General features: G+C 47.4%; 1 protein-coding gene across 3 annotated transcripts in view; it reads left to right on the top strand.

Moving 5' to 3' along the window:
- Positions 1-14,745, top strand: part of ZFAT (zinc finger and AT-hook domain containing) — a 272,893-nt gene extending 258,148 nt beyond the window's left edge. For 2 of the 3 annotated variants that reach the window (XM_090040693.1, XM_090040692.1), the window contains one exon: positions 13,479-14,745. In XM_090040693.1, coding sequence (XP_089896819.1) covers positions 13,479-13,709 — 231 coding nt within the window. In that variant the 3' untranslated portion in view covers positions 13,710-14,745. The remainder of the gene's footprint in view (positions 1-13,478) is intronic. The other variant, XM_090040691.1, reaches the window with a different exon arrangement.
- Positions 14,746-20,955: the final 6,210 nt, after the last annotated feature.

Here is a 20,955-nt window from a genome sequence, read left to right as displayed (position 1 = left end):
CTTTATTATTTATGTACGCACACAAGACTACTTTATTGGTTTTGATTTAGAGAGACTGAAACTAGGCAACCAAACTCCTGTTCAGACTACAGTATACTTGCTTGCAGCTCTCAATAATTGTAGTATTACTTTCTGGGCTGAGGCCCGTTGTTGGTAGATGGTGTTTGCTCCAGTACCAAAATACAAGTTAAAGTAAATTCCAGTATTAAAAGCCTAGTCTTCATGCATAAATACTTAAGTAGGGGCATCTGTATACCACTTATATTAAACTACATTGTTTGTGTTCAGATTTGCCAGGTAGCCATGGGTTCTTAATTAGATTACATTTTCAAATTCAGCTCCCTATTTGAATTCTCTAGTGATTAAATTTTTGTCTGACTCCTGTAATTTTGAATGCATTTTATGTGGAACCCATTTTTTAATACACTGAATCAACTACAAGAGCAATTAATGTCAAGACAAGGGGTTCTGATAATGCAAGGGAGATTTATTTCTGGATTCACTTGTCTTTGTCTGGCCTGATAATTTCTGTGAAATTTAACCTTTCATTGTTTAAAAAAAAAAAATTATGTTTTCAATTTGTGTAGGGGGTCTTCCAAATGTGACCTGGTGTGGTGCTGATGGAGTTGAATGTGTCTCACTATTTTAAAAGACGTAAGCCGAGACTTTCAAAATGACACAAGGTTTTGGGTGTCTCAATTTGAGACACAATAGATGTCTCAAATATAAAGGTCCTGCAGCCAAACCTGGAAAATTAGACTCAAATTCGGCATCCAGAATCGCTCTTTTTCTTTACAAAGTTAGTCTCTCGTATCAGTCTTGAATGTTTCAGAGCTGATTTTTCTAGTCAAAGCATCCACCCATGCTCTGGTAACATGAGAAGACACATGATTGGGCGGTGAATGTCAAGGGCTATAGGCTGTACAGGAGGGACAGGATAGGAAGGAGGGGTGGGGGTGTGGCACTCTATATTAAGGAGGAATACACATCCTCGTCAATTAGCAAGGAGTCAGGGGAGGGGCACTCTGAAGTGCTTTGGGTTAGAGTACAAGGCAGTCAAGGGGAAAGAGACTTAACGGTGGGAGTCTACTACAGACCTCCCAACCAGGGAGAAGAGCTTGACCAGAAATTCTTGGGTCAGCTCACAGAGGTAGTGAAGGCTAAGGAAGTGGTAGTCATGGGGGACCTGAACTTCCCGGACATCTGCTGGGAAGAGCAGTCAACCAGGTCTGAACGCTCACGCAGGTTCTTAGCCAGAGTGCAGGACCTCCATCTAACCCAGGAGGTGCACAGCCCCACCAGGGGAGACGCCTTGTTAGACCTAGTGCTGGCCACGGGTGATGACCTGGTGAGGGGGCTGCGGATGCTCGACCACCTGGGTGACAGCGATCATCGCCTGCTGGAATTCACCATCCAGCGCAAGGTAGCAAAGGCCTGCAGTAAGGCAGCGGCCCTAGATTTTAGGAGGGCAAACTTCAGCGAGCTAAGGAGGATAGTTGGAGAAGTGCTGAGGTCCTGGAGGGGAGGGGGAGCCAGATGTCCAAGGAGAGTGGTCGCTCCTTATGGAGACGATCTTCCAAGCGCAAAGGAAGGTAATCCCAATGAGGATCAAAGGGAGCAGGAGAGCACACAAGCCTCCATGGCTCACCAAAAGCTTCCAGGAATGTCTCCTTGCTAAAAAGGAGGCTTACTCCCAATGGAAAGAAGGGGTCATCACCAGGGAGGATTATTCTGTAGTTGCTCGGGGATGTAGGAAGGTAGTTAGGAAGGCCAAGGCAGAGATGGAACTGGGACTAGCTTCCCAGATTAAGGACAATAAGAAGTCCTTTTTTAAATACATAGGGGGTAAAAAGAAGGTCCCGGGTAATGTGAGGCCCTTGCAGGACGTGTTGGGAAATTTGGTCGTCACACCAGACAGTAAAGCTAACATGTTTAATGATTTCTTTGCCTTCGTCTTCCTAAGTAGGGACCAGAACAGCCACCTCCCTGCTGGGCCCCCCTCGGGCCCTGGGGGAGACACACCTGGGCCACGGGTTAGCGAGGATTTAGTTAGGGAGCTTCTGGAGGGGCTGGACGTATTCAAGTCAGCCAGTCTGGATGATCTCCACCCTACAGTTCTAAAGGAATTGGCCGAGGTCATTGCAAGACCCCTGGCATGGCTTTACGAGCACTCGTGGTGCTCAGGAGTGGTGCTGGGAGACTGGAAGAGGGCCAACGTGGTTCCCATCTTCAAAAAAGGGAGGAAGGAGGACCCAGGAAACTATAGGCCAGTTAGTCTTACCTCGATCCTAGGCAAGCTGTTTGAGAAAAATATTCTGGCACACATCCAGGAGGGGCCAGCAGGGGACTGCATGCTTAGGGGCAACCAACACATGTTCATCAGTGGCAGGTCCTGTCAGACCAACCTGGTGGCCTTTTACGATCAGATCACCAGATCATTAGATGCAGGGGTAGCAGTGGATATAGACTTCCTGGACTGCCGGAAGGCTTTTGACACTGTCTCTCACCCCGTTCTCATTAAGAAACTGGGGGGCTGTGGTGTAGACACCCACACAGTCAAATGGGTCACCAACTGGCTGGAGGGCCGCACCCAGAGGGTGGTAGTGGATGGGTCCTTCTCAACCCACCCCCCCAGCAGCCGCAGAGCCCCCTGCTGACCCCTAGCACAGCCGGAGGTAAGTGGGCTCATGGTGGAAAGGGGTTAACTCCTCGCTCCCTGGGAGGAGGCAGCTGCGTAGAGCCAGGCCAGGTCAAGCCCCCGCCCAGGCCCCTACTTGGCCCAGCCCCCCAGGGAGAAAGAAGAGAAGGAGGGGGTACTCACCAGTCCCCCCTCCTGTAGGGCAGGGCCCCCCCTGGCCTGAGAAATCAGCTTTCCCCGATGGCAAGCCCACTGCGCATGCGCACAGTTTAAAAGGGCCCACCAAACAGGGAAAAAAAAGCTCAGTTAGGCTCCGGAGTGGTGAGAGACGCGCGGGTGAAGCACCCCCACTCCCCCGAAGCCCCCCAGACACCCCTCAGCAGCCGCAGAGCCCCTTGCGAACCCCCAGCACAGCCGGAGGTAAGTGGGCTCGTGGTGGGAAGGGGTTAACTCCTTGTTCCCTGGGAGGAGGTGGCTGCGTGGAGCCGGGCCGGGTCAAGCCCCCGCCCAGGCCCCTACTTGGCCCAGCCCCCCAGGGAGCCCCGCGCCCGGAGCTGCGTGAACAGGCTTCGTAAACAGGCACTTGAGTTAGCACGGAGTCCGCGCAGGAGAGGGCGTGGCAGGGCACGAGACCCTGCATGCAAACCCCCCAGAGTAGTCAGTCCCAGCCATAGCCAGCCTACCAGAGGCATGACACAGATGGGCACGCGCTGCACACCGAGGGTCCCCTCAGGCTCTGCGGCCCCCTCATCGGGCACCTCAGAGACGGCCGCCCAGACGGAGCCCATGGTTCCAGGCTCCATGCAGATGGAGCCCCTGGCTTTTGGCTGCGGGGGCTGCCTGTCCCTTTTTCAGGTTCGGGGGCCCAGGATCATGGCCACCTCCCCTCGCAGGGTCTGCTCCCTACTGGGGTCTCTGGCGCGCCAACTGGAGGAGCTCCAGGCCACAGTCCAGAGACTGCATGCCATCAGGGACTGCGAGCAGGAGATAGACTCCTACTGCCAGGCCCTTCTCCCCCTGGAGCCACAGGGTAGAGCACCATCTCCCTCCAGGACTAAGGAGGACTCTGGGACCTCCCGCTCTGCCCAGTCAGGGGCATGGACCAAGGTGGTCAAGGGCCCGAAGGCCCGCTGCACCGAGGCCCCTCCCTCGCCAGAGCTTAGCAACAGGTTCGCACCTCTTGCAGCCCCAGCAGAGCCTGCTCAGTTGCCGGCTCCCGCAGGCAACCCAGGCTCAACCACAGCTACTGCCCCCGCTCTCCCCAAGACAAAGCGAAGGGTGTTTGTTGTGGGAGACTCCATCCTGTGGGGCACTGAGGGGGCAATCTGCCGCCCCGACCCCTTAGCCCGGGAAGTCTGCTGCTTCCCGGGGGCCCGCATCCGAGACATTGCGGAGAGGCTCCCACAGCTCCTCCGGCCCACAGACCACTATCCCATGCTCCCTATTCATGTGGGCACCAATGACACGGCTCGGAGCATGCCCAGCCAGGTCATGAGGTGCTACAGGGATTTCGGAGCGGGGCTTAGGGGTCTGGGAGCTGAGGTGGTGTTTTTGTTGATCCTCCCAGTCTCGGACTATGGGCTGAGGAGGGAGAGGAGGATCCACATAGTGAACCAAAGACTGCAGAGCTGGTGTCATCGGGAAGGCTTTGGCTTCCATGACCACAGCCCGCTCTTTGGCGAGAGAGGCAGCGAGCTGCTGGGAAGAGATGGCCTCCACCTCTCTCCCCTGGGGAGGAGGCTCTTCTCAGCCAGGCTGGCTGACCTGCTCCACTGGGCTTTAAACTAAGCCCGCTGGGGGACTGGGGGACTACTGCCACTACTGGCCTGCTGGCCTGCTGAGCAAATCTTGCAAAGCCAGCAGACCAAGGCACTTAAGGGAGCCCACCCCTGCCCCAGCCCTGGCACAATCTGTGGGCAAGGCAAGAGCCCCCAAGGGGACACTTGCCTGCCTGTGCACTAATGCCAGGAGCCTGGGTAACAAGCAGGAGGAGCTCATCCTCCTGCTCAGTGCAAAGAATTATGACATCATTGGGATAACGGAAACCTGTTGGGACTCCACCCATGACTGGGCCACGGGTATAGAGGGCTATACCCTGTACAGGAGGGATCATGTTGACAAAAGGGGCAGGGGTGTAGCTCTCTATGTGAAGAAAAGCTACATGTCCCTGCAAGCTGATGTTGGCAACCGGCATGGACAGCTAGAGACCCTCTGGGTAAAAATTCGTGGGGAATACGGCACAGGGGACACAACGGTGGGAGTCTACTACAGACCTCCCACTCAAAGTCCTGAGCTTGACCAGGAGTTCGCCAGAACTGACTGAGGCCGCTTGCTCCAGGACCTTGGTTGTCATGGGTGACTTCAATTACCCAGACATCTCATGGGAAGATCACTCAGCAAAATCCAAGCAGTCACAAAGCTTTCTCTCGTGCGTGGATTACCTCTACCTGACTCAAGAAGTCTGTGGGCCAACGAGAGGCAAAGCGCTGCTCGACTTGATACTGGCTACAGGGGACGACCTAATCAGCGACCTAGTGATCGATGGGAAGCTGGGTGACAGCGACCACGAGCTGATCACCTTCACCATCCGCTGTAAAGCTGGCAAGTCAGTCAGCAACACAGAAGTCCTTGACTTCAAAAAAGCTGACTTTGACAAGCTCAAGAGGCTTGTTGGTCAGGCCCTTAGGGACCATGACCCCAGGGAGATGGGAGTTCAAGAAGAGTGGTTGCTTCTCAAGGAGGCGATCCTCAGTGCACAAGCTAAATCTATTCCAACACGGAGGAAAGGCAGCAAGGAGGCACAGCAGCCCTCCTGGCTCTCCAGGGACCTAGCGGACTTCCTATGGCTAAAAAGGAAAGCCTACAAAGGATGGAGGACGGGATTCACCTCCAAGGAGGATTATTCTGCACTGGTCCGGTCCTGCAGGGAGCAAACCAGGAAAGCCAAGACTGCAACTGAACTCCAACTAGCTTCAAGCACCAGGGACAACAAAAAGTCCTTTTTCAGATATGTGGGGAGCCAGAGGACAAGCAAGGGCAACGTTGGACCCCTGCTAAACCAGATGGGGCAACTGACAACTGACGCCCAGGAAAAAGTCAACCTATTAAATAGTTACTTTGCGTCAGTCTTTCATCAGTCACATGGGACGCCCATGCCTGCTATGGGACAGGGAGATCCGGGTGATGGGGATCCCCTACCCTCCATAAATGCTGACCTCGTGAAGGAACACTTTGAGAAGCTGGATACCTTCAAGTCAGCCGGCCCTGACAATCTGCATCCCAGGGTACTCAAGGAGCTGGCGAACGTCATAGCCCAGCCCCTGGCACGGATCTTTGAAAACTCCTGGTGCTCTGGTGTAGTGCCCGAAGACTGGAAGAAGGCCAATGTGGTGCCGATCTTCAAGAAAGGGAGGAGAGTGGATCCGGCTAACTACAGGCCCATTAGCCTGACTTCTATCCTGGGGAAGATCTTAGAAAAGTTTATTAAGGAGGCCATCCTTGATGGACTGGCCCAGGCTAACATCCTAAGGGATAGCCAGCACGGGTTTGTTGCGGGTAGGTCTTCTTTGACCAATCTCATTTCCTTCTACGACCAGGTGACCTATCACCTGGACAAGGGAGAAGAGATTGATGTCATATATCTTGATTTCAAAAAAGCTTTTGATCTGGTATCCCATGATCACCTCTTGGCCAAACCGGCCAGTTGCAGCTTTGGCTCCACCACGATCCACTGGCTGGGAAACTGGCTCCGTGGTCAGACCTGAGGGTTGTGATTGATGGCAGTCAGTCATCGTGGTACCCTGTGACCAGTGGGGTCCCTCAAGGCTCTGTCCTGGGACCCATCCTGTTCAACATCTTCATTAATGATGTGGACATTGGAGTCAGGAGTGGACTGGCCAAGTTCGCAAATGACACCAAACTGTGGGGCAAAGCATCCACGCTGGAAGATAGGCGGGTGATCCAGGCTGACCTGGACAAGCTCAGCAAATGGGCAAATGAGAACCTGATGGTGTTTAACACCGAAAAATGCAAGGTTCTCCACCTTGGGAGGAAAAACCTGCAGCATCCTTATAGGCTCGGCAGTGTTACGTTGGATAGCACTAGAGAAGAAAGAGACTTGGGGGTCATCATTGACCACAAGATGAACATGAGCCTCCAATGCGACGCTGCGGCTAGTAAAGCGACCAAAACGCTGGCTTGCATCCATAGATGCTTCTGGAGCAAATCCCGGGACGTCATTCTCCCCTTGTACTCGGCCTTCGTGAGGCCACAGCTGGAGTACTGCATCCAGTTTTGGGCTCCACAATTCAAAAAGGATGTGGAGAAGCTTGAGAGAGTCCAGAGGAGAGCCATGGGCGTGATCAGAGGTCAGGAAAACAGATCTTACAGTGATATGCTGAGAGGCATGGGACTCTTTAGCCTGGAAAAGCGTAGGCTCAGGGGTGATCTGATGGCCACCTATAAGTTTATCAGGGTTGACCACCAGGATCTGGGGGAACGTTTGTTCATCAGAGCGCCCCAAGGGATGACTAGGGCGAACGGTCATAAACTCCTGCAAGACCGTTTCAGGCTGGACATAAGGAAGAAATTCTTTACTGTCCGAGCCCCCAAGGTCTGGAACAGTCTGCCAGCGGAGGTGGTTCAAGCACCTACATTGAACACCTTCAAGAGTAAATTGGATGCTTCTCTTGCTGGGATCCTACGACCCCAGCTGACTTCCTGCCCTTCGGGCAGGGGGCTGGACTCGATGATCTCCCGAGGTCCCTTCCAGCCCTGATGTCTATGAAATCTATGAAACCTTGAAGGACATGGGCAGCGGGGTTCCACAGGGCTCGGTCCACGGGCCCGCACTGTTCAACATCTTCATCAGTGATTTAGACGAGGGGGTAAAAAGCACCCCGTTCAAATTTGCTGATGACACTAACATGTGGGGGGACGTGGGCACACTAGAAGGAAGCAACAGGCTACAATCAGACCTAGACAGGTTACAAGGGTGGGCGGATGAGAATAGGATGGGACTCAACACAGACAAGTGCAAGGTGATGCACCTGGGGAGGAACAACTGGCACCATACCTACAGGTTAGGGAACTCCCCTCTTGTCAGCATGGAGGCTGAAGAGGATCTTGGAGTCATCATTTACTCCAAGATGAACATGGGCCGGCAGTGTGGGGAGGCAGTTAGGAAGGCCAACCGCACCTTGTCATGCATCCACAGATGCACCTCAAGCAGGTCCTCCCCCTCTATGCGGCACTGGTCAGGCCACAATTGGAGTACTGCGTCCAGTTCTCGGCGCCACACTTCAAGAGGGATGTGGACAGCATGGAGGGGGTCCAGAGGAGGCCACTCGCATGATCAGGGGACAGCAGGGCAGGCCCTATGAAGAGAGGCGACGGGACCTGAACCTGTTCAGCCTCCAGAAGAGAAGGCTGAGGGGGGATCTCATGGCCTGTTATAAACTAGCCAGACATTGGGGGAGTCCCTGTTCCCCCGGGCACCGCCAGGAGTGACCAGGAATAACGGTCACAAGCTGGCAGAGGGTAGATTCGGATTAGATATCAGGAGGCACGACTTCACGGTCAGGGCGGCTAGGGTCTGGAACCAACTTCCAAGAGAAGTGGTGCAGGCTCCTACCCTGGGGGTCTTTAAGAGGAGGTTAGATGAACACCTTGCTGGGGTCGTTTGACCCCAGTACTCTTTCCTGCCATGGCAGGGGGTCGGACTAGATGATCTGCTCAGGTCCCTTCCGACCCTAGAAACTATGAAACTGTGAGCTGAATTTAGCCAGAGCATGAGCATTGCCCTGCACTTCTACCACTGCCACATCCAGGCCTTCCCTTGTAATCCTTACTTAGCCAAAACTCCATAGCAGTACATTTCTGCTGGTCTGTTTCAAAATCAGTGATGATAGTAAGCATTATCAGGAGTTGGCGGGTACCTAAAACGCACCCTTGTTCCCTGCCTTTACGGACTATCAGGCATACCCCCTTACATCAGGAGAAAAGTAGCAGGCAACATTGACCAGCAGGTACAAGAGTCTGATGACCACCACCTGCTATATTGACTTCAACCAGTGCACTGTCATCTCTTATTGAGAAATAGCTTTTTGTCCTCTACCATTGACCACACCACCAGAATCAGGCAGAACTACCCTGTAGCAAAAAGAATGGGAGAAACTAGGTGACAAAGCTGTTGAATGGAGCCAGTGAGGAATTACCCCCAGTGAAGAGTTAGCACATGGCTCCAGCTACAGATGGCATACATGACAGAGCCTGAACAGATTGAGAGTGGGTCTCAGAAGATGCAACTCTCATGAAATTATAGGGCCTCTATGCAACTAATCAATGTGTTTGTTGTCAGGAGAAGCAAACCATGGATCATTTCCTGGAATACCCTGTAGCACCGCAATGTGCCCCACAAGATCTGGCAACACCAACACCCGACACAGTGTCCTGTGCAGAATATTGGGAACAGACTAGAAAGGAAGGTTGGACTGGAGACACGACAAAGAAGATCAGGAGTTAAATCCTGTACTAGAAGGAACTTGTATATCACAACCATACTGAATGTGGGGGACCCTCTAAATAATTTAACACTTAAAAAAAATACTTGTTATTGTTTGAGCAAAGGGTTTCTATAGCCTGATGAATCAAGCAGAAGTTCAGTGGGGTATGAATTCAAGTCCTAAGGGGCTGTTGGTCTCTAAAAATTCTGTTTGATCCAAAAGGATTTAACATGGACTGAAAAAAAGAAAAAAATTACAGAGATGAGAATGGATGCTTAGAAAAACCACAAAGTTAGAAAAGAAAATCAAAAAGACAAGATGCCTCTAAGGCTGCTTTTCTCCTTTCTAGCTCCTGCCCTGAAGACTCGCACGCACTCAGACCCTTTACTGTGGTGTTTTCATGCAGTGCGGATAAGTATATTGATCTTTGCTGTATTTTCTTGAACTTGCTTAGCAGCATGAGAATTGGAGAAGACCTAGTGGGACACCTCCTCTCTGCTAAGGCCATTGACAAGTGCTTTTCAGATTTGCTTAACTTTGTAGAGACCATGCGTTGTATATGGCTGACTTGTTTCCTTTTCTAACTTGTATTAAGTCAGTTTAAGTTTGGGGCTACTATCAGATACAGAGCCAGATTCTGCCTTTGAAGAAACAAAACAATTACTTTGAGCCCTAGTATGCAATATAATACAAGACAATAATGGTGTATCAGTCTCTAGTTATCTCCTTTTACTATCTTTTATATACTTACCCAAAATACCAAAGACTTTTGCTGTCCATCATAGGGTCTAGCTGAGCTAGCATTTCTTTCCTTGTTCTGTGTTGTTGTAAACAGGGGATTTATAGATACAGTTTGTGATACAAGAAGAGCATTTATTGTTGAGTTAATATCTCCTCCTAAAAATTCTTTCAGTTACATTCTTCCATTGTGAAATAAATCAGGATTTATCTTTGGAGGCTCATTTCGCAAAACATTTGCTCAGCTTAAATGAAACAGAAACAAGGCTTAAATAAAAACTATCAGTTTTCTAAAAAGAGAAGACAGATCCTATATTAGTTATATGCAGCAGGTGGGTTGGCCTTTACCATCTAGCTTTGCAAATACAATGACCCTCTTTAGTGAGCACATCACTAGTGTATACAGAACAGCGCCTGTGTCTTTCCAAAAAAAAAAAAAGATTTCATCCCTTTGTACTTCATGTGCTCTGTTTTTATTGTAACATCATTTGAGACAGTGTACTTGTTTAAAATTGCTGAAGCCTTGTAATTTGCTGATGATGGACTGGGGACTTCTGCTGAGAGGGAAACACAGCAGTGTACAAGAAGTCCAGGAAATTCCTGGAGTGCATTGGGGATAATTTTTTGGTTCACATGGTTGAGAGGCTAGTGAAGAGGAGATCTCTTCTTGACCTGCTGCTCACAAACAGGAGGGAATTGGTTGAGCGTGTGGAGGTGGAAGGTGACTTGAGTGACAGAGACCATGAGATAATAGAGGTCAAGATCCTAAGGGAAGGAAGGAAGGAGAGTAGCAGAATAGGGACACTGGGCTTCAGAAAAGCAGACTTAGACACAGGGATCTGGTGGGCAGGATCCTTTGGGAAGCAAGTCCGAAGGGAAGAGGAGAACTCACCGAGATTGGATGAGGTCCTGAATGATCGGAGAATGGTAAATATAGTGTCCATGTTTAAGAAGAAGGAGGAGAATCGAGGGAACTACAGATCAGTCCGCCTGACCTTGATACCCAGAAAGGTCATGGAGCAGGTTCTCAAGCAATCTCTTGTGAAGTACCTAGAGGGAGAAGAAGATGGTCAGGAACAGTCAGCATGGATTCACCAAGAGCAAGTCATGCCTGACCAGCCTGATTTTTTTCTATGATAAGGTGACATTGCTGTGGATGAAGTGGATGGTGATGTATCTTTACTGTACAAGGGTTTTGCCTCTGTCTCCCACAAGAGGGTGGCAGTGAGCTTTTCTCTGTGGCTGTACAGGACAGAACTAGGATCAGTGGCCTCAAGCTGTAGCAGGAAAAAATTAAGTTTGAAATTAGAAGGAACTTCTTCACTATGTGGGTGATCAAGCATTGGAACAGGCTGCCTACAGAAGTTGTGAAGTCTTCATCCTTAGAAGAGCAGGTTAGACAGACGCTTGGCTGGGATCCTGCCTTGAGCAGGGGGCTAGACTAGATGAATCTGTGATGTTGCTTCCAGCCCTGCTATCCTCCGATCCTATGACTGAAGCACTGTTTAGTTTGTGAATGCGTATTGTATAGGGTTGGTAGTAAACAGAGATCTTTTCTTGAAATCAATTGAGTTCCATGTTCTTAGTGTGGAATTTGGTGGTCAGTAGAGCTGGTTGAAATGCTCTGACTTTTGTTTCATTACAACTATTTGCCAATTTTTAAAAAAAACTTGAATTTTTCAAAAAACCCCTCAGATTCTCACGCTTTGTCAGTAATGCATGAATAATGTGCAAGACTTCATTCAAGAGGTACCTGTTGGCGAGCCACTGTAATAGCAACCGTAGCATAATCTCATTCAATAAGCTAGTGGGAGGGAGTAAGCTGAAACAGTTCATCATGGCAATATGCAGCTTTAGGAAGGGATATTATACAAAGCCCAAATTTGGCACCTCCAGTTAAGCACCAGAAGTCCTGTCTTTTAAGCCCATGCACCTGACATGGAATCCATTACCCTAAATTAAGCTAGTCTCCCTGTGCAGAGCATGGAAATGGAAATGCTTCTGGAACATGATCCAAAAATGTTATTTGTGCATTTATTAACAGAGTTGAGAGTCCTTGGTTAAAAACCAGAAATAACCTGGCAAAAGTAGCCTGCAATCAAGACTCTTCCTCTTCCTAGTGCCCACCAACATAGGTGGATCAAGGATTTTTTAAAGGGGGAGTGCAGATGCTGCAGTATCATCCTATATAACACAACACATTTTTCTCCAATTAAAAAGAAATGAGATTCTTTACTAAAAGCCACGGACTTAGGCCTATATTCATCCATTTAAAACTGAAGCACAAACAAATACAGCTTCATTCAAATGTGCATATGTTCAATATGCAGTGTTGCTAAATAGAAGCTACATTACCAGGCTCAACTAATAGATAGCAGAATTGCTGAAGAAAGAACAGCTTGATTAGTGGAACATCACCAGTATTAAAAAAGAGAGAGGGTTTTTAATACCTGTGGAATGAAGAATTTAAAAGGAATCAAGTAGATTATAATGAGCCATAAGTCAGTTGAGTTTCTCACTGCTGCCTGAATAGAAATGCTGCTGCCAGGCAATTGGTTTTCAACTTTGGCTGGATCAGGAATCAAAGTGGGGTGCAACTGCACCACTGCAAACCCCCCCACCCCTCCACCTGCAGGTCTGTCCTGCCTGTCAGCTACCATCACAGTCCCTCTTGTTTGCTCTCCACCTGATTCTGTGAATCTTGTACTCTTGGCAAGTGTGTCTAGGGTGCCAGCTATAATGAGAGGAATTGAGGGGCAGCCTCACCCAACCTAGCCCATAGTATAGTACTTAGGACGCTCTCTTGGAAAGTGGGAGAGTGCTATTGTTTTGAGACCCCTCAGAATGAGAGCCACTTAAGACCAAAGTCCACTTTTCCTTTGCATGTGCTTTCACTAGTAAGTTAATAAGCCAAAGGTGGGCAGTACTGCCATTAGTGTTTAAGAATGAGTGTGGATGGAGCTTTTTACATTGTGTTTTCTCTAGTTAGCCACCATGGTTCTGATAGGCACCATCTCTTTGAGTGACCTGGATCCAGAGATACTGGGAGTACCTCCTTTCAGCCCTGGGTCAGACACCTACACTTGAAAGAGCAATGGGAATTCAGACATGCCCCTGTGCCCAGTGTTTCCTCTTGGGTATCTGTGGGCACCGCCTGTCCTTGGTAACTAGGTATTTGGGATTAGCTTTGAGAAATACCTGTTGTCCGCTTTGCTGTATAGGCAACCTAGGTTCCTAATCCTGTCAATTTGGATCAGCTTCCTGGGGTCAGGATCCTAAATTTTAGCTGTTGTGAGACTGAAATGGAGGTGCCTAAAAGGTAAACTTCGATCTGGTTCACAGTGTACAATATCTTTATAGAACTGAATTTCTTTCGGTGCATATAATTAAGATACAGTGTCAAACTTACAAAATACATGATAAACCCATACTAGTCAGAGGTGCATATGATAAATTTACAATATATTGCTGACATCATCTTTCAAGAAGTACCTGTCTGATTTCCAGGGTGTGCATCTGATGTCTGTGCTACAATCACCACAGGATCTTTTATTTATTTAAAAGATGAAGAATTTAAAGTCTTTTCAATTTCCTCTTAGGTGAAAGAAGAGGAGCAATCAGCCAATCACACTGTGATGATTCAGCAGCAGGCTTCAGTAGAGCTCTCTGAACAGCATCACCTAGTCGTCTCATCAGATGAAGTGGAAGGTATTGAGACAGTGACGGTATACACGCAGGGTGGAGAGGCCTCGGAGTTCATCGTGTATGTGCAGGAAGCTATGCAGCCTCTTGAAGAACAGGCAGTGGAACACTCTGTGCAGGAAATCTAGGCCAATAATTGTAGGAGGGCTACACAATATTGCCAAAGCCAAATCACAGTTTTTTGTGGTTTGCAGATGAGACCCAAGCTGGATGCTAACAGAACTTTAAACTGCTCTCAGCTCCTCTGTGAAGTCAGACTTAGCTGTTTGACCGCTGATCTGGCTGTTGTTCTAGACATCCTAAACGCTGAGCCGTGCACAGCTTCCTGCTGAAAAATGCTCAGGTGTTACACTTGTGAGAGAAAATATTCTGCCACTTCTAAGAACATTTCTAATTCATGTCCTGCGATTCTTCAGTAATATAGCTGGTCAGTTCTAAGCCATTTATCCTGAGAATAACAAAACTGTATGTGCATTCCTGCTATCAAAAAATAACCTGGATTATCAAGAAAAATGATCTGTTTACTCTTATAAATGCTTGCAGTGTACATCTACCTTTGCAAATGGATACTCCTGGTGAGGTCAGTGGGACTACTTGTGGCTAATATACATGCCAATATGTCTGCAGGTTGTATCCCTAGTAAGGAAATTACAAGTCTTGAGCTTTAATCAAAGGTATACCAGAAATGTTTGCTGCAGTATGCATAATTCTAAATGCCATAAGTTGGGTATGATTTGATTCCTGGGCTTCTGTACCCATCTGTTTGAATAATAACTATCAAATATCTTGGAATGAAACCAAACCAGTATATCAACCGGATGAACTGTTCTTTTGGAGGTGGGTTTATTTTGTTTTTCAGTGACCTGTAAATGCCAGAAATGATTTTTGTTAATATGTATTAAAATAGACCAATGTTTGTAAATATCCTAATATGGTACTCTGAATGAACATGTACAAAAAATTGGAAGTAAATACTAACAGAGTTGAGAGATCCTTAATCCTTGCATGTACAGAGCTTCAGATTTTCATCATGGACTTGCAGTTTATTTCTGATAAAATGTTTTTGTATCTAAACCATAAAAACAATTAATAATGCAAAATAGTCATGTTCTGTTCTTGGTTGAAATGCAGTTAATTTTGAAAGTACTTTGAATATCACTGACTGAAAAAAACAGGTGATTTCCTGAGTTAAAGCCTGCACATAGCAAGTACTTGGTTAGTTTGACCTAATTTATAGGAAATTCAGTTTAATTTTGAAAATAGCTTGTCCTGCATATTATAGAATCATAGAAAAATAGGGTTGGAAGAGACCTCAGGAGGTCATCTAGTCCAACCCCCAGTGCAAAGCAGGACCAGCCCCAAATAGCTTGTCCCAGCCGGGGCTTTGTCTAGCCAGGTTTTGAAAACTTCCAACAATGGAGATTGCACCACCTCTCTGAGTAACCTGTTCTAGTGTTTTCTACCCTCCTAGTGAGAAAATTCTTCCTAATATCTAACCTAAACTTCCCTTGCTGCAACTTGAGCCCATTGCTCCTTGCTCTGTCATCTGCCCCCACTGAGAACAGTCCAGCTCTATCCGCTTTCGAGTTCCCCTTCAGGTAGGTGAAGCCTACTATTATATCCCCTCTGAGTCTCCTCTTCTCTAAACTAAATTAGCCCTGTTCCTTCAGTCTTTCATTATAAGTCATGTTCCCCAGCCTGCTCACCATTGTTGTCATCTGTCAGCTGGACTCTTCAGTTTCTCCGCATCCTTTTTATAGTGGAGGGCCCCAAACTGGACACAGTACTCCAGATATGCCCCCACCATGGCTGAATAAAGGGGAATAACCACTTCCCTTGACCTACAAACAACACATCTACCAACGCAGCCCAGGATGCCGTTAGGCTTCTTGGCAACAAGGGCCCACTGCTGGCTTATATTCAGCTTATTGTCCACTGTAACCCCAGGTCCTTTTCTGCAGAGCTGCTGCCCAGCCAGTCAGCCCCCAGCCTGTACCGATGCATGAGATTGTTCTGTCCTAAGTGCAGGACTTTGTACTTGTTGAACTTCATGAGATTTCTTTTGGCCCAGTCCTCCAATTTGTTTAGGTCACTCTGAATCCTAGCCCTAGCCTCTGGCGTATTTGATACTCCCTTCACAACTTGTGCCATCTGCAAACTTGCTGGGGGTGCCCTCTGTACCGTCTTCCAGGTCATTGATGAAGACACTGAACAAAACTAGCCCTAGGACTGACCCCTGGGGCACTCCACTTGATACTGGCTGCCAACTAGGTATCAAGCCATACATTACTACCCTCTGAGCCTGATGCTCTTTCCAGTTTTCTATCCACCTTACAGTCCATTCATCCAGCCTGTACTTTGCCTGGGAAAATAAGAAAGACTGTATCAAAAGCCTAGCTAAAATCAAGGTACACCACATCCACTGGTATCCTTGCATCTGCAGAGCCAGTTATCTCATCATAGAAGGCCGATCAAATTTTATCCTTGCCAGTCAGGAAAATTTGTTGTAATCAACTTTTGTTGGTATAAAGTAGGGGTGTCAAAGATGTGGCCCACAGAGCCACATTATCCAGTCCTTGATGTTGGCCTTAGCTTGTGGATTGACCCATGTGCTGCTCGCAGTGTGCACTGGATCAGTCCCATGCTCAGGTCCCAGGACACACACCGCAGGGCCATTTCAGGGCCCCCCACAGTGTCTGCAGCGCCTGCTCTGACCAATCCACATCGAGTTGCACATGGCGCCAGTCCAGCTGGTCTGGGTCAGATGCTGCATATAGTGTGGGTCCCAGAATGAGGGCTATGTGTAGCACGGTCCCAGGCTGGCCAGGATCTGGCATGCAGGAGGTCCATGGGTCCCCCTCATGTTGAATCCAGCCAGAGTGGACATTGTGTCAGGCACCACAAGTGCTGGATCCAGCACTGGGGGACAGGGAGGAGGTCCGTGGTCCTAGTCTAGTCCACAGGGCTGGTCCTGTGCTATCCATCCAGCCCACAGCACTAGATGAGCTTGACATCTCTCACATAAAGAGTATAAACACCTTCCTCATACATGCACGGTATTTTAAATCCATGTCAGACAAAAATTGTGTACCTTGGTGAGAGCCTTGCTCACTGGCCCCAATCCTACAAATATCTATACATGTGCTTAACTTTACACAAGTATGTTTTTAAGACTGTGGCCTATCTGGTAAGCACTGACACTGGTTGCAAGCTAATATTTTTTTTAAAGCATCACTTTCTTAAGAAACATGTAGTTAACTTCAACTGGAATTAGAAATTGTTAAATAGCAATCTTATATATAAGAATTATATATAGATAAAACATATAAGAGAAAACAAAATGTATTTAATGTATCTGCTCAGCTAATCTAGGAAATTAACCTATGTTTCAATTTCCAATTAAAATTCATATTTCATTTGCAGAGATAACTTTTTCCATTAGCTGTGTGATAAGAAACACAGCTGCAAAAATACTCCCTTTTTAAATAATTCCAGCTACAGGATTTCTGGCCTATTTGCTATTAGAATGGCATTTGCAAGAGCATCAACATTGCAAATGGTAACAAATTCACGCTATTCACATAAAACCTTTCTGAATCAATTAGGCAATTGCTTGCATTAATATCTGTCTGTGGGAAAAATAGGAAAAACTAATTTGCCATGCATCGCATAAACATTTTCAAGTAAATTATTTCCAGATAGAGTTGGCATTTTTACTGTCCGTGACAGGTGTGGATTTTCTCAATTCTAATATATCATTGTCATGCATACCTACAGCAATTTAAGGCTTGACTTGCTTTGCATTAGATAAGTTGTTGCATTTCCTGCTGATTGATGAAGGAAATTTCAGTTTGTCTTACTAATGAATTCTACAATAGAAAAATAAGCAGCTGACTGTTTGCAAAGCAGCATCCCCCTACCTTTGAACAGCTGCTCTTACTTTTTAAAAATAGTCTGTCCAGCTACTGTCTTGACCTAAAATTCCGATGTTTGTTATAGATACATGCATAAGCCCATTTTTGCCACAAATTGCAGCTGTCAGTTGCATCGGATTCAGGGAAGAATATGAGCTACCTTAGGTGTACCCCACGTCATTTAATGCTTGTTACCTCGATGAGGTACGGTATCTTTGTATTTCAAGACAGGGCAGCATGAACATGCAGCCCTGATGAGATAAATGCCTTCATTTCTGTGTAAAGCACTATACTGCTTTCAGTGCCTGTCTAGAGATGATTATGGAGACAACAACAAAGAAAGAAAAGGAACAGGATTTTTCATGCAGCAGGCTCCAGCTCTGAGACAAAGTAAGATTCAGTCCCTTGCCTGGCAAGTTCTTGTGCTATAGTAGCCTGATTGGCACTGAATGTTTCAGTGTAGATTCAAGCTCTTGTGTCCAGTTGCACTGTTCTGGGAGATGACTCTAAGTGTGGGAGAGATATATAGCTCTAGTTCTAATTCTGTAATATCCAATTTCAATGGACTGGGCCTCCCTCCCCCGCCCCCTCCCAGCCAGCAACTACTCTAAGCTTCTATTATATTATGCTGTTCCATCATTTTCCCTTCCCTCTTATGCAAGATTTGCAGCATTTACCAATAATTACCACATGCTGGTATCTAAAATTACTACATATATCTCTTGAACCCAACAGGTATGAGTTTGTTAGAATAAATATTGGCATAGGCAGATTCTCTAAAGCTTCTTCAGTGCACAGGACTTATGTGACTGATCTGCAGGGCTAAAAAAAACCCTCCTCTAAGGTTACTGATACCACAGGTGACACATGAGTGGTGGGTAAGGATTTTAGCTGAAATATTGAAACTGTGGATAATACATGCTATAGTTAAAGAGAAAAGCCGTATTGCATTGCTCAATGCTCCTGGGGTTGGTTTTGTTCAATGTCTTCATCACTGGCCTGGAAGGTGGGATGGAGTGCACCCTCAGCAAGATTGCAGATGACACCAAGCTGCGGGGAGTAGTAGATACACTGGAGGGTAGGGCTAGGATTTAGAGTGATCTGGACAAATTGGAGGATTGGGCCAAAAGAAATCTCATGAGTTTCAACAAGGACCAGTGCAAAGTATTGCACCTAGGGTGGAGCAAGCCCATGCGCTGGTACAGGCTGGGGGTGACTGGCTGGGCAGCAGCTCTGCAGAGGAGGACCTGAGGGTCACAGTGGACCATAAGCTGAATATGAGCCAGCAGTGGGCCCTTGTTGCCAAGAAGGCTAATGGCATCCTGGGCTGCATTGGTAGGTGTGTTGGCAGTAGGTCAAGGGAAGTCATTATTCCCCTCTATTCAGCACTGGTGAGGCCACATCCGGAGTCCTGTATCCAGTTTTGGGACCCCCACAACAGAAAGGAGGTGGACAAATTGGAGAGAGTCCAGCAGAGGGTGACAAAAATGGTGAGCGGGCTGGGGGACATGACTTGTGAGGAAAGACTGGGAGAACTGGGCTTAGTTTAGAGAAGAGGAGACTGAGAGGAGATTAAATAGCTTTCCACTACCTGAATGTGGGTTTGAAAGAGGGTGGAGCTGGACTGTTCTCAGTGGTGGCAGATGACAGAACAAAGTTCGGTTCTGTCATGCTTTCAAGCCACAGTAAGTTCGGGCTAGATATAAGGAAGAATTTCCTCACTAGGAGGGCAGTTAAACACTGGAATAGGTTACCCAGAGAGGTCATGAAATCTCCATCTTCGGAGGTTTTTAAGACCTGGCTAGACAAAGCCTTGGCTGGGATGATCTAGGTGGGGCTGGTCCTGCTTTGAGCAGGGAGTTGGGACTAGATGTGGCCTCCTGAGGTCCCTCCCAACCCTCATTTTCTACGATTCTAAGTGCCAGTGTCCTGACCCTGACTTCCTTGATTGCACAAAAGTTCCACTGATATTTTTTTGTTCCTAAAACATGCAAAGAATGGGGGTAGAATGACTTTTCTAGTATAAAAGCCCTAGGGTTTGCTCCCACTCGCATCCCAAGAGGGAACAGGGCTTGCTTTTCCTGGTCAAATGTGTGGAGCTTGCCATCACAGAAGTGGCAGATTGCGGCTCTGTGGATTTGGTATGGAGAACTACTTTTAAAAAACAAAACTCCAAACAAATGTTGCTGAACATTTTACATGGCCCTTTATTTAGTAAATCCTTCCAAAGTCACCTCATTAGAAGTAGGAACTTTCAAAAGCGATATGCAGGGTCTTTTTGCTGGACAAAATAAGGGCATCATCTTTTTAAGATCTTCCTAAAGCAAAACAACAACACATCCCATTTCTGCAAATTCACCCTCTCTCCATCCCCTTGAAGATCGTCTTGTTCTTTACAAGCTGTAACTAACTCAGTTTTATAGCCTAAGGGGATAGAAATGAGTTATCCCATTGTATAGATAAGGAAATTGGGGTACCAGGAAATGTGCAGCCAGTTTTTCAAAGCGAAGCTGTGAGGCTCCAATCCTGGAATGAGTTAAGCGCCTGAGGAGACCCAGGAAATTGAGGCTTAACTACTTGCAGAATCAGTGCCTAATATGTTGAGTCCTCAGTTGGTTTTGCCAGTGGACAGCTTTTCAGCCACTGTACATTGTCATGGTTTCACTGAAGTCAGTGGAGCAGAGACAGTTTATAGCAGTGAGGAGAGTATGGAGTTGAGATCTTGGGTGCTCACCATTTCCGAAAAATCACACCCCAAAGGGGAAGGAACACAAGCTGGTCATTCAAAATTAGTTGGCACTTCAGGAGAGATTGGATTTTCCCTCAAGTTCACAAGCCAACTCTTACAGCATCAAGGAGAGAACCAATCTTGTGCCTTACAGATTTGTCTCTGCGTTCGTTGGGGAATGGTATCTCGGGAAGAATTGCACCATCGGGCCTCGTGCAGCTCTTATTTAGATTAGCAAGAGTGCTGATTTGTTTTCTGTAACGCTATTGAGGTGGAAGAAATGATGATTGTTTTCAGAATAAGGGTACCGGAGCCAAGTGAAACAGATGGCATTAAGACACAGAACGCATGCGGTTCTGTTGCGGGGTTGGTTCTTTTTTTCTTTTCTGTTGATATCAATTACCAGCCTCTGTCTCTTTGTAGGGGTGTTTGAGCTTTATCTGAATGATTAAACAGAAAAGAATAAGAGCTGACTTAGAGCATCGGTCTTTGCAACAAGTGAGTGTCCCAGAGCTGGTCTAGACATTGGCCTGCCTACTTGTCTAGGGCAGACTGCCCACCTGCCTTGCCTTCCATGCCTTTGATGCATCTTCATGTTGTTCCCAGGTGGAAGGCTGCCCATTTAATTGTCCTGATGCCAGGGGCACATACACAGCTCCAAACCTCCCCTTATCCCATGTCCCATGCCTCACAGCTGACACCTATGAACATCGTTACATGACACAGTCAGTT

The sequence above is a fragment of the Crocodylus siamensis genome, chromosome 3, assembly GCF_052110815.1.
Source record: "Crocodylus siamensis isolate JL-2025a chromosome 3, ASM5211081v1, whole genome shotgun sequence".
NCBI lineage: Eukaryota > Metazoa > Chordata > Crocodylia > Crocodylidae > Crocodylus > Crocodylus siamensis.
Note: the sequence above shows the minus strand (reverse complement) of the source record. Positions and strands in the feature narration are given on the sequence as shown.